Below are 15,462 nucleotides of genomic sequence, written 5' to 3' on the forward strand. Positions count from 1 at the left end.
CTTTTTAATGAACGAAACTAGTCTATTAAGTATGCAAGGTCCAAAGGTTAATAGTAGCAACACGATAAGCAAGGGGCCCAACAGGGTAGAAATTAGGGTAGTGAGCCAAGGGGAAGAATTAAACCAAGATTCGAACCAGGTTTGAGATTGTTCCCTTTCTTGTTTACGTTTGGCGATGCCTTCTCTAACTTTAGCCATGGATTCTTTGACTACTCCTGAATGATCTATATAGAAACAGCATTTTTCACCTAGTGCAACACAGAGTCCTCCTTGTTGAAGGAAAATTAAGTCCAGCCCCCTTCGGTTTTGGAGGACTACCTCTGCTAGTGAAGTTAAAGACTCTTGGAGGTGGGAGATGGAGCTTTCTAGCCTTTCAATATCTATATCTATGGCTGTCCTTAAGTCATTATAATATTTATTGTGTATTAGTAGCGATGAAACTCCCGTTCCTGTCCCAGCTAGTCCTAATCCTAAGAGAACGGTCAAAGTAATGGCCGTTACAGGTTCTCGCTTAACTCTGACCTGGGTTTCAGCCAGGCGGCTGGGGATGTCTTTTTCTGAGTGATATAACAACCGGGGGACTAATTGTACAAGTACACAGAAATCTCTTGTTTGTTTTAACACTAGCCCATGTACACAAGGGGTAAGTCCAGAGGAACAGGCCCACCACCCGTCATAAGGGGGAATGAGATATTTAGGCCTAGGTCTAAGGACGGTTTTGTTACAAAGGTGTTGGTGGGAGGCCGGGACACTGTCGACACAAGTTCCTTGCCCAGTTACTGATTGTAGGGTCAGCCTAGCTGTCCCTTTTTGTTGCCATCTACATTGAGTCGGGCTGTCTGACTTAGTGAAATTGTCTAGATAAGCTACTGCTTCATAGTATGGGGGCTTAGTATCATAACATAGCCAGCAGGACTGAGTGAGGTCTGGCCTAGATGCATTTAGGGCTTTAAAGGTGTGAACCATCAGTTTCCAAAGGGGGTCCTGGTCCCGGTTATGATCGACTTTATCAATCTGGGTGATCATTTGAATCAAGGGCGGGGATGTGGAAGCGGAGGTTAAGTCTGATGGCCGTACGGAGGCGTTTGGTTTTGGTGACATAGGCGAGCTTTTTGGGGGAGGGGGCTTAATAGGTCTGAAAGGGGCTATTGGAGCTAGCGCCAAGTTTGGCCCTATCAATTGGGGAGACCCTATGGTGAGCGGCTCTGCCTTCAGTTTTATAGTGAATAACAACCCGGTATCATAACCATCTTGATATAGACGGAGTCCCCAAGTCTGGCCTGTTTCCCATTTAGTGTACCTTTTACCTGAATCCGTGAATGAAAGTCTGACCGGGTTACAGAGGAACCCGGTACAGGGGCCACTAAGAACTAAGAAATTACCACCCTTTTGATTTGTCTGCAGGCCAGGGGGCCCAGGGACTCTTTTTAAAGAAATAAAATCGTCCTTGACAGGCGGGGCCCAGGAGACGGTGCCCGTGGACTCACATCCCCATTTGGCACAATAGAACGGGTCAGGTCCCCCGCACTTGTTTATCTGAGACTGTGTGTGCCTTTTTCCCGGACAAACATAAAAGGGGGTGTTTTGTAGGATGTTTCTATCAAGAGAATGGCTACACCCAGGGTCAAGTCTAGGAGGGGCCATGGGTACTGGAGCCATGGGCAGGGATGTTCTATTAGTATTACATTGGCCTATGCCTTTTTTTACATATTGGCTCTCCTCTAGGCCCGATTTTCCAGTTTCCAGTGTTCCAAGTCCCTGTGGCGAGCGAACACAGGTCAAAGTCTAGGTCTGGCCACCAGGTAAGTGGTGGAGCCACTTCGGATGAACTATTAACAATGTTGCCCGTAGACGTACTAATGATCATCCAGGTTAAATTTAAGGGAGCATATGGGTTTTGTCCTCCTAGTGTCGGTGTCAAAAGTACAGTTACCATAATCACGATCGTCGACGACGTAGCTTGAGTTTGAGGGGACTGTCTTGGTCTCTGGACACCTGCCATGATGGAACGAAGTCTTCTAGGACAGTGTGAGGATCTGCAGGGCGAACGTGGGTGTAGTGTACCCACGAAGCAATCCCGTCGACCTTGAGAGCAGTGGGCGTGGTCAGGACTGTGACGTAGGGTCCTTTCCAACGGGGCTCAAGGTCTTTCTGCCGGTGTCTCCGAACGAAGACCCAGTCTCCAGGTCGGTAGCGATGGGGCTCAGGAGGTGGTCCGGTCTGGTATAAGGCTTCTAACTTAGGCCAGATGTCTTCGTGTACACTTTGGAGGCTTTTTAAAGAAAGTAACAACTTTTGGTCATCAAATTCAACAAGTACATTTGAGTGAAGGTTGGGGATAATGGGAGGGGGAATTCCAAACATGATTTCAAAGGGGGTCAACCCCATTTTATAGGGTGAATTGCGCACCCTATAAAGGGCGAAGGGAAGGAGAGTCACCCAGTCACCGCCAGTCTCTAAGGTTAATTTAGTTAAGGTCTCTTTTAAGGTTCTATTTATCCTTTCTACCTGTCCTGAGCTTTGGGGTCTGTATGCACAATGTAATTTCCAATCTGTCCCCAACACCTGTGCTAGGGTTTGACTCACCTTGGAAATGAAGGCGGGTCCATTATCTGATCCTAGCATTACTGGAAAACCGTACCTTGGCAGGATGTCTTCTAGCAGCTTTTTAGTCACACTCTGCGCTGTCTCGTGTTTGGTAGGAAACGCTTCTATCCATCCTGAAAAAGTATCTACGAAAACTAACAAGTATTTATAACCGTACTTTCCAGGTTTTACCTCGGTGAAGTCCAATTCCCAATAGGCTCCAGGTCGGTTTCCCCTCAGCCTATTTCCTGGGTTGGCCCTATTGTGGGTGGCATTTGTCAATTGACAGGCTTTGCAGGTAGCAACAATATGTTCAATTGTAGAATTAGCATCACGGATCTTAATTTCAGCATGTCTCAGGAGATCTTGCATTTTCCGAGTGCCCATGTGGGTGGTCCGGTGTATCTTGGAGAGAACTTGTTCTCCCAGTGTCTTAGGCAGGATGACTTTACAATCAGAAGATTTCCACCACCCGTTGAGGCACTGGGGCGTAGGTAATTGTTTTATCCAATTTAAGTCCTTTTCAGTGTACTGGGGTTTTTCTGGTAGGGCTGCACTTCCCGGATCGGGCAGCTGAGTGGCCAGTGTCAGATCAACCTTTAAAGCTATTTTTCGGGCCGTCTGGTCAGCTAGATTATTTCCTCTGGCAATTGGAGTGTCGCCCTTCTGGTGTCCTGGGCAATGGATAATGGCTAATTTTTTCGGTAGCCAGAGGGCTGTTAAGAGGGCAAGGATCTCTTCTTTGTTTTTAATAGTCTTTTCTTCAGCTGTCAAGAGTCCCCTTTCTTTGTAGATGGCCCCATGGACATGCGCAGTGGCAAAGGCATACCGGCTATCTGTGTATACATTTAACTTTAGGCCCCGTCCTAAAGTCAATGCCTTGGTCAGGGCTACGAGTTCTGCCCGTTGTGCTGAGGTCCCGGTGGGCAATGGTTCTGCCCAAATGACCTCAGTTTCTGTCACCACAGCTGCCCCAGCATACCTGTGGCCCTCACGAACAAAGCTGCTTCCATCAGTGTACCAGGTGTTGCCTGCGTCTGGCCATGGTTGGTCACTCAGATCTGCTCGAATTCCGTGTACCTGGGCCAGGATATCTGTGCAGTCGTGAAGCGGAGCCTCTAAGTTCGGGTCTGGTAACAGTGTGGCTGGGTTTAAAGCAGCCGGGGCCTGAAAGACAACTCGGGTTGGATTTAGGAGTAAGCTCTGGTAGTGGGTCAGGCGAGCATTACTGAGCCATCGATCCGGAGGCTGTTTTAGGACTCCCTCAATGGCGTGAGGGGTGGTCACGCATAGTTTTTGGCCTAATGTCAACTTGTCAGCGTCTTTGACCATTAGAGCTACTGCTGCAATCATTCTTAGGCACGGGGGCCATCCTGACGCAACTGGATCAAGTCTTTTTGATAAGTACGCCACTGGGCAGCGCCATGGCCCTAGATACTGGGTCAGGACGTCCTTAGCGACTCCTTTGTTTTCATCAATGTAAAGGTGGAATGGCTTAGTAATATCAGGCAAGCCCAAGGCTGGTGCCGTCAGCAAGGCTGTTTTAATTTGATCGAAAGATTTTTGTAGCTTTTCTGTCCATTGAAAAGCCTGACTGTCTCTAGTTGCCTCGTAGAGGGGCTTTGCGAGCTCTGCGAACCCTGGTATCCATAGGCGGCAGAAGCCCGCCGATCCCAAGAATTTTCTGACTTTTCGAGGGGAATCTGGTGTGGGTATCTTAAGAACTGTCTCTTTTCTAGCATCCGACAGCCATCTCTGCCCTTCTCTAAGCACGTACCCCAGGTAGCTTACCTCGGGTTTGCAGATCTGGGCCTTTTTAGCGGACACCCGATACCCCAGCTCTCCTATGACCATCAAGAGTCTCTTGGTTCCATTTAAGCAGTCTTCCTGTGTCTCAGCTGCCACAAGAAGGTCATCTACATATTGTAACAGAGTTAGTTGGGGGTTCTGGAGGCGAAACTCACCCAGGTCTTCATGTAGGGCCTCGTCGAAGATGGTGGGAGAGTTTTTGAATCCTTGAGGTAATCGGGTCCACGTCAGCTGTCCGTTGATGCCTTGCTCTGGATCACTCCATTCAAACGCAAAGATGTGTTGGCTTTTAGGTGCCAGTGGAAGGCTAAAAAAAGCATCTTTGAGATCTAAGACTGTGTACCAGCGATGGCTCGGGGGAAGAGAACTCAATAGGGTGTATGGATTAGGCACTGTGGGGTGGATGTCCATAACCCTCTTGTTTACCTCCCGGAGGTCCTGCACTGGCCGATAGTCATTAGAATGAGGTTTTCGTACTGGCAACAAGGGGGTGTTCCAGGCCGATTGGCAAGGTCTGAGAATCCCCTGAGCAAGTAACCTCCTGATGTGTGGAGTTATTCCTTTCTGGGCCTCCAGGGGCATAGGATATTGGCGAACTCGTACCGGATCTGCTCCAGGTTTTATTTCTATAAACACCGGTGCCCTGTGTATAGCTAGCCCCATGTCTCCAGTTTCCGCCCATGTTTGTGGGAACATGGAGAGCCATTGTTCCATATCAGGATCAGGAGGGGCCCTCTTTTGATGTAGTAGATATTCATCTTCCAGGTTTATGGTTAGTACCTGAATGGGCCTTCCCTCTTGATTAAGGACTTTTGTGCCCCCGGGTTGGAAATGAATTTGAGCCCCTAATTTAGTAAGTAAGTCTCTTCTCAATAAGGGGTAGGGGCAGTCTGGTATAACCATAAATGAGTGGGTTACTTGGCCCACTCCCAAGTCTACTGTTCTTTGGGTTGTCCATGAATACTTTTTCATGCCTGTAGCTCCTTGAACCCAGGAGGTTTTATCAGAAATATGGCCACACGGTTTGAGTAGGACTGAATGTTGAGCCCCTGTATCCACCAGGAACTCAATAGGTCTCCCCTCCACTTTTAGGGTTACCCTGGGCTCGGGGAGGGGTGCCGAACCCCGTCCCCCCTAATCATTTGATTCATCCGCAGCCAGAATAGGGGTCTTGGGGCGTCCTTCTCGCTGTTTTTTTTTAGGACAGTCCCTGGCCCAGTGTCCGTATTCTTTGCAATAAGCACATTGATTTTTCCCCAACTGGGGGCGCTCTCTGTGTCTCTCTTTGTTTTCTCCTTCCATCACAATCTTTTTTAGTCTACGTTCACATTCTTTCTGCTCTCCCGCAGTGGCAGCCAGAAGGATCCGAGCTAAGTTTCGGGTCTGGCGGTCATCAGCTTTTTCTCGTTTCTCCTCTGCGGTTTCTCTATTGTTATACACTTTTTCTGCCACTGCCACTAAGTCCTGAATACTCTTTTCTCCTAACCTATCTACTTTCTGTAACTTTCTCTTAATGTCTGGTGCCGCCTGGTTGACAAAATGTATTATTACAGCTGCCTTTGTCTCAACTGCTTCTGGGTCCATAGGAGTGTACCTACGAAAAGCTTCCTGACTTCTTTCTAGGAAAGCAGCAGGGCTTTCATCTAACTTTTGTTGTACATCTCCTACCTTAGCCAAATTGGTGGGCTTCCTCGCCGCTGCTCTGAGACCTCTTAATAAAGTCTGGCGATAGACTCGAAGTCTCTCCTTACCTTCTGCCGTATTGAAGTCCCAGTTAGGTCGGGACAGAGGAAAAGAAGTGTTGATGGTGTCTGCATTGGTGGTGGGCTGACCACTGTCACCAGGAACCAATTTTCTGGCCTCATTCTGGATTCTCTCTCGTTCCTCAGTGGTGAACAGAACCTGCAGAAGCTGTTGACAGTCATCCCAAGTGGGCTGATGGGTAAACAAAACAGTTTCTAACAGGTTAATCAAATCTCTAGGGTTATCAGAGAAATTGGCATGTTGTCGGCGCCAATTATAAAGATCACTGGTAGCAAAGGGCCAGTAATGATGAGGCTGGTTTTCATGTTCATCAGGGGGCCCTATTGCTCGCAGCGGGCAGACAGTTGAATCTGCCGGTCCTGCCGGCGAGGCGGCGCGCCGGTGACGAGTATTTTGGGCGGGACCATCACGGTTGTCGGCGGCGCCCGGGGCGGGCTCCCCAGCCCCGGCTGGGACTGGGTCACCTCCTCCAGCCTGCTGTGGCGGAAGAAAGGGGAGGGAATAGGGGGGAGGAAATATAAGATCTTCCTCGGTCCCTCCCTGGAGGACAGGGTAAAGTGGCGCGGTTGGCTTGGTTTCGGTTTGTTTTTCATCCGCGCGCTTTTTAGGAGCCTTTTCTTTGGCCGTCAGGATTAACTCCGGTTGCTGCTGCTGTGAAGGCAAAAAGAGCTTAACCCATGGGGGCGGGTTAGAAACCAGAAATTCCCAAACGGCGATGTAGGGTATCTGATCGGGGGGGAGGATGGCTTTACGAACTCTGCGAATTATCTGCAAATCAAAAGTTCCCTCGGGGGGCCATCCTACCCCGAGGGAGGGCCACTCTGAGCCACAGAGGGTGATGAACTTAGTCTTCTTAATTTCTAAACTTAAGTTATGAGCGCTCTCCCTAACTTCTTTGAAATGGTCTGTTACAAGGGAAAGAGGGGTAGTCACAGTCTGTCCCATCGTCTCGGTCCAAGTCAGCACAAACAGACACACAAACGCAACAGAGAAGCACAAGGTGAGACAAAACCGTCCTCCGCGCGATCGGAGGCAATGCAAATGGGACGACGGCCTCCTGCCGTGCCGCGGGAGCGACCCGCACCGTCCCTCCAGGAGTCTCACTGACCCGTACTCTTGGGGCACTCCGTCCCCACCAGTGGAATCCGGAACGTCTTCCAGGATTCCGGGTCGGCGGCCCTTGCAGCGCGTCCGCCTAGACCGTCTGCCGACCTTCCCAGAAAATAGGCCCAGACTTTACAAGCACAAAGAAAACACTCACCAGCCGGCGTTGACCCTCCGGTACGGGAGTCCTGAAGGTCTTGGGATCCCGGACGAGCCCCCAAATGTTGTGCCCAGATCGCGATGTCCCAAAGACCACCAGGAGACCGTTTCCGATGTAAGCACACGAGGGTCGTTTATTCAAGCTTAAGCAGGGACTCTCAATTGTCACCGACGCAGCGGATCGAGATTGAGAGCCCCGAGCCTCGAAACTAGCAGGGTTTTTATTGAGTATACATCAAGCTTTGGTTGTTAGTAGCCAGGTGATTGGTTAATGCTAAATACATATGAAGTGTAGGGTTTTGATTGGTTAGGCTCGGGGGGGGGGTTAAGGGGGTTACGTATAGATTTTTGCAAGGGAGAAGGGGGCAAAGGTTAGGGGTCGACTGTCATAAGCTGATGGTTAGCAGGTCCACTGACTAATGGTCACATCTATCTTTTGCGGGCAGTTAGCCATTAACTGTTTACCTTATAGGTAGTGTGTCCGGAATGTCCTTCCTGAGTACACAGATGGCTGGGTAATAAACTTAGGAATTTTGAGTGGATAAGCACAAATTTGAGAGAACAAAGGAGACAGCTCCAAAATGGAGTCACTCTGAGAGAACAAAGGAGACAGTTCCAAAATGGAGTCACTCTGGCTCCACAACAGGAGACTAGGACTTACTGCAGAGGTTCTGGTAACGTCCCCTTCCCCTGTTCCCTACAGTCATATATCCAGTATATTCAAATTTTCAATTTTCTCTTTTTTCTGTTTTAAGAATTATTTGCAGGTTTTTAAAAAATTAAAATCGAGTGCTTGCTTCAACAGCACTTATACTAAAATTGGAACAATACAGAGAAGATTAGCATCACCCTTGCACAAGATGATACGCAAATTCATGAAATTCCATATTTTTAAAAAAATTAAGATCCGAGTTCGATCCCTGGTACCAAAAAAAAAAATTAAGATCCAAATAAGTCTCGTGTATTGGTTGACATTGCTCTTAAATTTACTTAATCTCTGTTTTCCCTCCATCTCTCTGTTTTTCTCCTTACATTTCATTTGTTGAAGAAACCACCTTGTTTGTCCCATGGTTTCCCACTACCTGATTAGGCTGGCCACACCCCAGTGGTGTCATTTGACACATTCCTCAGCTCCTTACTTTCCTGTGAAATGGAAGTTAGATCCAGTTACCATTCCTGCATAGATGATACTTTTCTTTCAGGTACCATTAAGACCATGTGGTGGACTGACTAATGGTCAACTTGTAATGCCCAGCTGAACTGAATCAGCATGGTCTTGGCATGGAAGATCCACTTGAGGATTGTAACCAATAGCCATAAAAAGAGACCTGGAGGGAAAGATCGTGGGCTGTTGATTTTCCAAGAGAAGCTTGCTTCGGCTGGTTTTCCTGTTGTGAACTTGGCTGTTCATGGAAGAGGAGTATGGGGCCTCCTTGTTGCTGGGAATGGCTGCTGCTCTCATCAGGGGAGCTCTGATCTTCACTGTGAGGATCACTTTCTGGCTCTAGTGTAGATTCCTCAGCCTGGTAGTACAAAACTTCCTCCCACTGTCATAGGTATTCTGAATTCCACCACTGGCCTTTGGGCCTTCCAGGTGCATATCCTCAATATGGACAAGCACGAGACATTGCTGTGGGATCCAGGCCCTTGGCTGGATTCTTTGGGCCTCTAGTGTTTGGTTAATCTCTGATACTCCTCTGTATTTGACTTTTTGGGTAAACCTTATAAAATAATCCTATAAACTATGTATTAAATGTATTCCCTTTGCCAAACTCCTGACTAAAACAGACCTTCTCTTGGGTTCTGTGTTTTACACTAGAGAATTCAGTATTTTATCATGCGTTGTGTGTAATGCTTCCTGTGCCTGAGAAAGAGAGCAGTGTCCAGATAGTGTCCACTGTCTCCTTTCTCCTTTTTCTGTTACTTTTTTCCTCTCTCTGTTTCCCTTTCCTTGTCCTTTCAATAAATTTTGGGGTGACCAGGTGGGGTGGCACATTCCTCTAATCCCAGCACTTGGGGGGCTGAGGCAAGAATATCGAAGTGAGAGTTCAAGGCCATCTGGGACAACATAGTGAGTATAAGGCCAGCCTGATAGCAAGACCCTGTCCCCAAAAAACAAAGCCAGTGGCTGGAGATTTAGCTCAGTGGTTCTGCCGCCTGCCTCACAAGCAGAGGGACCCGATTTCAATCCACAGTACCAAAAACAAAGCCAAAAAAATAAATAAAAAGGGCCGGGCATTTAGCTCAGTGGTTTCGTTGCCTGCTACGCAAGTGCAAGGACCTGAGTTTGAGCCCCGGTACCTAAATAAATAAATAAATAAATAAATAGATGAGATGGACCAGTCATGTGATGTGAACTACCTGAAGTGAAACAAGAATTTAAAAATACTAGATTATCAATATACAGGTAGAGTAACATTAAATTATGAAAATATGAAGCATAAACGTAATAGGTTCTTCTCTACCAAAGTATGAGTTCTGAATTGTTCAGAATCACCTACTGAATCTGTACAGGAAGATGGAAGGTTTTTTAAAAAATTTGTCAACCAGTTGCAATATCCCACATTTGTATTCCTAGCACTCAGGAGGCTGAGGTGGGAAGACCAGCTGAGCCTGGGAATTTGAGACCAGCTTGAACAACATAGTAGATTCTCATCTCAAAAACAAAACATAAACTTTTAAAGAAGTTTTACTAAGTTCTTGTCAGTATTGTGATTTTTTTTCTCTAGATCTGCATTTGGATTCCGGCTATCTTATAATGAGTGACAGTTTACCATCAGATGTCATTGGTCGAAGAGTTGAAGTTAATGGAGAACATGCAACCGTGTGTTTTTCTGGCCTTGTCCCTCCTGTGGCAGGTGAGTTATGGTGCTCTGTGTTTATATATGTGTGCATTTTGCAGCAGGCTTCTCAATAGTGCTTATGTGGTACTGTGGATTGAACCCAGGACCGAATGCTCTATCACTGAACTACATTCCCAAGCTCTGTGTGTGTGTGTGTGTGTGTGTGTGTTTATGTGTTGTTAGGAATTGAACCTAAGGCTGTTGCACTGAATTACATCTGCAGAGTACTTTTTAAATTTTTTGAGACAAGATCTTATTAAGTTGCCCTTGCTAGGCTCACACTTGTGATTTTTAAAAAATCTTTTTATTAGTCTATATTTGCATGTATTTAATACAGTATAAATTGATAATACATGCAATATTTTACCTTTTTTAGTTAAGTTAGTGTATACTTATCTATGTTTCTGTAACATTATTTTACTTAGGTTTCTGAGTGGTTACATTTAGTATAGAATAGTTTAACCATTTCCCAATTTTGGACATTAATTTCTAGTTTTTTACTTTTGTGAATAACAACATAGTCAAATTACTCATATGTCTGAGTCAATGAGTATTTCAGTATTTTCTATAAGGTACTGAGTAGGTACAGAGGGACTCAGTGTGTGGCTCCTGGCCCATGTCAGCATCATGTAGTTAGAAACACATAGTTTTGGGCCTTCATCCAGATTTACTAAATCAGACACTCTGGGAGTGGGGCCCAGCAATTTGTGTTTTTAGAAGCCCGCCAGCATGGGGGTAATAGTTCAGTGGAAGAGCACTTGTCTAGCATACACAGCTCCCTGAGTTTAGCTCCCTAGCATTCATGGGGGGGACGAGGACCACCACTGTGCTAAAAGACGCCACTCTGCCTTCATGGAGGTCACCATGGAAGTCCTCAACAGGTATGTACTGTAATATGGAAGGTCCCACCCCCCCCACATCCCCGTTTGAGTAGGATTATTTGCAAATGGAAAGAGAAAGGAATAATGGTGTGTGGCAGGTCCTCCCTATGTCCCTCCTTTTCTCTCCCTTCCTTCCCTTCTATTAAACCTGGGACCTTTCAACTGAGCTACATCCCTAGCCCTTTTTATTTTTATTTTTTATTTTGAGACAAGGTCTTGCTGGGTCTGAGTTACCTAATCTGGGCTCAAACTTGTGATCCTCTTGGCTCAGCCTCCTAGAGAGCTGAGATTATAGGCGTGTACCACTACACCTGGCAGTGGTGGTACTTCCATGAATGGTTTCTTCTTTCAATACTACAGTAATAACCCTAAGATATAGATGTTACTACTGTCTCTGTCTCTCTCTGTCTCTGTCTCTTTCTCTCTCTCTCTCTCTCTCTCTGTCTCTCACTCTCTGTTACTGAGGCTTTAACCCAGGGCTTTACACACACTGAGCAAGGACTCTGCCACTGGGCTACATCCCCAGGCCAGTCCCAGGTGTTCAAGCGAGGAGACCAGGTGTCAAGTCTCAAAGGTTCCATATAGCAGAGTAGAGATTTGACCGTATGCCTCAGAGCCCTTTCTTTTCCATTGCCGCTCAAGAAAATGAATCTTCTCAGATTCTAGATAAATACTGCCACATTGCCATCTGCAAGTAGTGGGGCGATGTGTAGTACTTGGAAATTTGCAATGCCCAAGTTCTTTGAGAAACAGACCAAGGTGGAGATTTATATTCAGGAGATTTAATGTTCATAAAGTTCATTAGGAAGTACTTTGGGACCAATACTTAGAGCAGGGAAGGGGAGAGGAGGAGGCAGGACTAGGTAGAGGGAAAAGGTGGGGTGTATTGGTTTCAACAAGATTTCACTTGTCCCCCTTGGGAGCTCTGAGATGTGATGTCCCTTCAGAGTCTCTCCTCAATCATATGAGCAGCTTGGTCTTCATACCTTTGTGATCATCTGTCATGAGTCTGGCAGGGCTGGGGTGGGGGGCATCCTTGTTAAGATGCTTTTTTCCATAGGAGGCAACCCCATAAGAGGGCAGATAGTGGAGGACATTCTTCCAAAAGCCAGGACTCCCAGCATGTGGGGGAATAAGCCGCAATTCCTGAAGGCAGGATGTTGCATCACAAATACAGTACTGTAATTTAGTTGGAAGCCATTTAATAGTAGGTTAGCAAATATGAAGTGATATACACTTTTAATTTTCTTTTATTAAATTGCTTATGAGTGGGGCCGGGGATTTAGTTCAGTGGCACCATGCCTGCCTTGTAAGCGCAAGGTTGTGAGTTCGATCCCCAGTACCAAAAAAAGTGCTTGAGTGTAACTCTCCATGTATGTGTGTGTGTGTATTATCAGTATCAGGCAAGTTTGTTCGTTCATTCATTCTTTCTTTTTCTCTTTCTGTTTATTTTGTGTGTGTGTGTGTGTGTATATATATATATATATATATAAATGTATTTATGTGCTTGCAATCAAACCCAAGTCCTCACATGTGTTAAGTGAACACTGTCCTGCTGAGCTACATCTCCAGCCCTAGGAAAATGCCTTTAAAAAAAATTTCTCTGAAAGTTGTAATTTTGCAAAAAGTGAGCTACCCTTTCTTAATTTTCCATTATTTGGAGCATCTCTCCATTATTCAAGCTCAACTCATGGTAGTTTTAGATTTCTTCTAGAGGTCATCTGATGGAATTAATACAAAAATGTACACAAATTGAACACAGATTAGTAATTACTGCTGGGGTCACCTTACTGGATATTGTGGTAGGGCTGTTTTGACAACTAAATAAGATATATAGTGTTAGCTGTTATTACAAATAAGCTTTTAAAAAATTGCTTAAAAGGAAAACCACAGACTCCATGTTTTGCAAATGATTACTTATAGTTGAAGATACAGTTTCCTGAGATAAGCATCACACTCAGATTCAAAAGTGTTATATCTTGACTTTTTTCTTCTTTGTTAGAGTGTCACTATATAACCCAGGCTGGCCTTGAACTTATGATCCTCCTGCCTCAGTCTTCTGCATGCTGGACTGACAGGTGTATACCATCATGCCTGTTTTAGGTAAAACTGTTTAGATGGAAGTAAAGATAGGCTGCTATAGGAGGCAGAATAATGGCACCCCAAAGACATCCCCAGGACCTGTGATTATGCTAGTTTATATGTCAGAGGGAGTTAGGGTTGCTAATCAGCCTGTTTTATGATTGGGAGACTATCCTAGTTCACCCAGGTGGGCCCAGTGCAATCACAGGAATCATTACCAGTAGAAGCAGAAGGCAGGAGAGTTAGTGCAGTACTATAATATGAGACGCTTCAACTGATCCTGACGTGCTTCCAAGATGGAAAGGGATCACAAGCCAGGAAATGTGTGCAGCCTCTAGAAGTAGAAGAGCTTTCCTATTATGGAGAACTTTCAAATGGTTCATAGGTTCATCCCTATGCTTCTGGGTTTTGTTTTGTTTTGTTTTCCAGTACTGGGGATTGAACTCAGGACCTGCGCTTGCAAGGGAGACATGGCCCCACTGAGTTAAATCCCCAGTCCTCTGTTGTTTTTATTGTAGTAACAAAGAAGCATTTGTAGACCACAGTCTGGGCTGTAGACATGCTTGTTGCTACTGGGCTGGTCATTGTTTATAAACTTTTAAAAAATTTATTTATTTATTTACTTTGTTTTTCTGAGACAGTCTCGCTTTGTAGTTCATGTTGGCCTTGAATTCACAGCAATCCTCCTGCCTCGCCCTCCAAAGTGCTGGGATTACAGGTGTGCATCATCTTGCCCAGCCTCTAGACTAGTGATGGCAAACTTTTTAGAGACTGAGTGCCCAAACTGCAACCCAAAACCCCCTTATTTGTTGCAAAATGCCAATACTGCAATTAAACCTGAATACTGAGGGTTTAGTTTAGAAAAAACAACTCATTCATTAACATCTTTTGTCAAAGGAAAAAACACAATAACAGAGCTTTCAATGATAGAAACAGCTTTTTATTGAAAAGTAGAAGTTTGCATTTGCCATGCTTTGCACATTAATGTGATCTTTGCTGTTGAATGCATGCCGATAATTTGTCGAACCCTGGCTTACACTTTGTTAGATTGAGAGCAACATATGCAGCAGTCAGGTCATCTGTTAGGCTGTTTCTTGTATCAGATTTAATGTAATTCAAAGCTGAAAACAGCTGCTCACAAGCATAAGATGATCTAAACAAAGTAAGAAGAGTAATCCCAAGTGCTTCTGTTAAAATTACTTGGTAGAGAACTCCAGACTTTAAGGATTTCATTTTCAGAACTACCAACTGTGCTGCCCTTTGTCACCCCTTTGCACTCTTACCTTTTCTAGCGTCTCAAGTGTTGCATGCAGATCATGGAATTTATTTTTCCAGATAGAACTTTTTTGAAATTCCAACAGCTCCATTTCCAGATTTCCAAAATCTAACCAGTGTAAACAGGAAAGATCAAGTTCTTCAAATTTGGCTTTATCTGGAGAAGTAAGGAAATATAGGGTTGTCTCCATCTTATATATCTATAGAAATCTGTTATAAAAATTCTCCTTTGCAGCTGCTACAATGATAGAAAATTCCATGTAGATTTTCTCATGGCTTGTAGGATTGTCTGCAAATGTTTCAGAATTTTTAAATGCAGTTTTAGATTTGGAAAATATTTCGGCTGCCCACTTTCAAGTTTGGGGCAACTTGGCTCACATGCCAGCAGAGAGCTTGGTGTGCCAGCTGCAGCACCCATGCCATAGGTTTACCACCACTGCTTTAGACCTTTTTAGTGTGAAGTGCTGCATCTAGAGGATTAATTCCTAGAAGTGGAAAAGATTTAAGATTTATTTATATATATATATATATATATATATATTTTTTTTTTTTTTTTTTTTTTTAAGGCAGGATCTCATTATGTAGTTCAGGCTGGTCTTGAACTCACTACATAGCCCAGGCTGCCCTTGAACTCACAGCAGTCTTCCTGCCCCAGCCTCCTGAGTGCGGAGATCACAGGTGTGCACCATCATGCCCGGGTATATGTGTATATTATTATCAAAGGTCTAAAAACAAATAGGAACACTTGCATATAATTTAACAGTTGTTAACTTTCTGCAACATTTGCTTTAAAAAAATTTTTTTTTTATTAGTATATCTTTGGAGTACACAATGATTATATTCCTTTTAGTAGTTGGTACATGCACATAATACCTCTTAATTCTTTTCTCATCCCCTTTCCCTCCCTCCCTCCCCCTCCCCTCTGTCTCTTGGTCCTCTTCCCTTTTGCAAAGGATCTA

General features: G+C 45.0%; 2 protein-coding genes and 1 non-coding gene across 8 annotated transcripts in view; 2 read left to right on the forward strand and 1 right to left on the reverse strand.

Moving 5' to 3' along the window:
• Positions 1-15,462, forward strand: part of Tbce (tubulin folding cofactor E) — a 73,466-nt gene that overhangs the window by 19,057 nt on the left and 38,947 nt on the right. For 4 of the 6 annotated variants that reach the window (XM_087181243.1, XM_087181244.1, XM_087181245.1 and 1 more), the window contains one exon: positions 10,152-10,280. In XM_087181243.1, the coding sequence (XP_087037369.1) occupies positions 10,181-10,280 (100 nt within the window). In that variant the 5' untranslated portion in view covers positions 10,152-10,180. Of the gene's footprint in view, positions 1-8,629; positions 8,907-10,151; positions 10,281-15,462 lie in introns of those variants that run through there. The other 2 variants (XM_021266384.2, XM_021266385.2) reach the window with 2 other exon arrangements.
• On the reverse strand, positions 2,091-8,045 carry LOC147826293 (uncharacterized). The gene is given in 2 exon segments (XM_087181242.1): positions 2,091-2,272; positions 2,587-8,045. Coding segments are annotated over 2 exon segments (4,551 nt in total). The 5' UTR covers positions 7,105-8,045; the 3' UTR covers positions 2,091-2,239.
• Positions 8,212-8,315, forward strand: LOC147826294 (U6 spliceosomal RNA). Its single transcript, XR_015439660.1, has one exon. It is a non-coding gene; the product is annotated as a U6 spliceosomal RNA (small nuclear RNA).

Source organism: Heterocephalus glaber, unplaced genomic scaffold (genome assembly GCF_053883595.1).
Source record: "Heterocephalus glaber isolate CG9 unplaced genomic scaffold, H.glaber_assembly_v1.0 deba00001472, whole genome shotgun sequence".
In the NCBI taxonomy this organism is placed as follows: Eukaryota; Metazoa; Chordata; class Mammalia; order Rodentia; family Bathyergidae; genus Heterocephalus; species Heterocephalus glaber.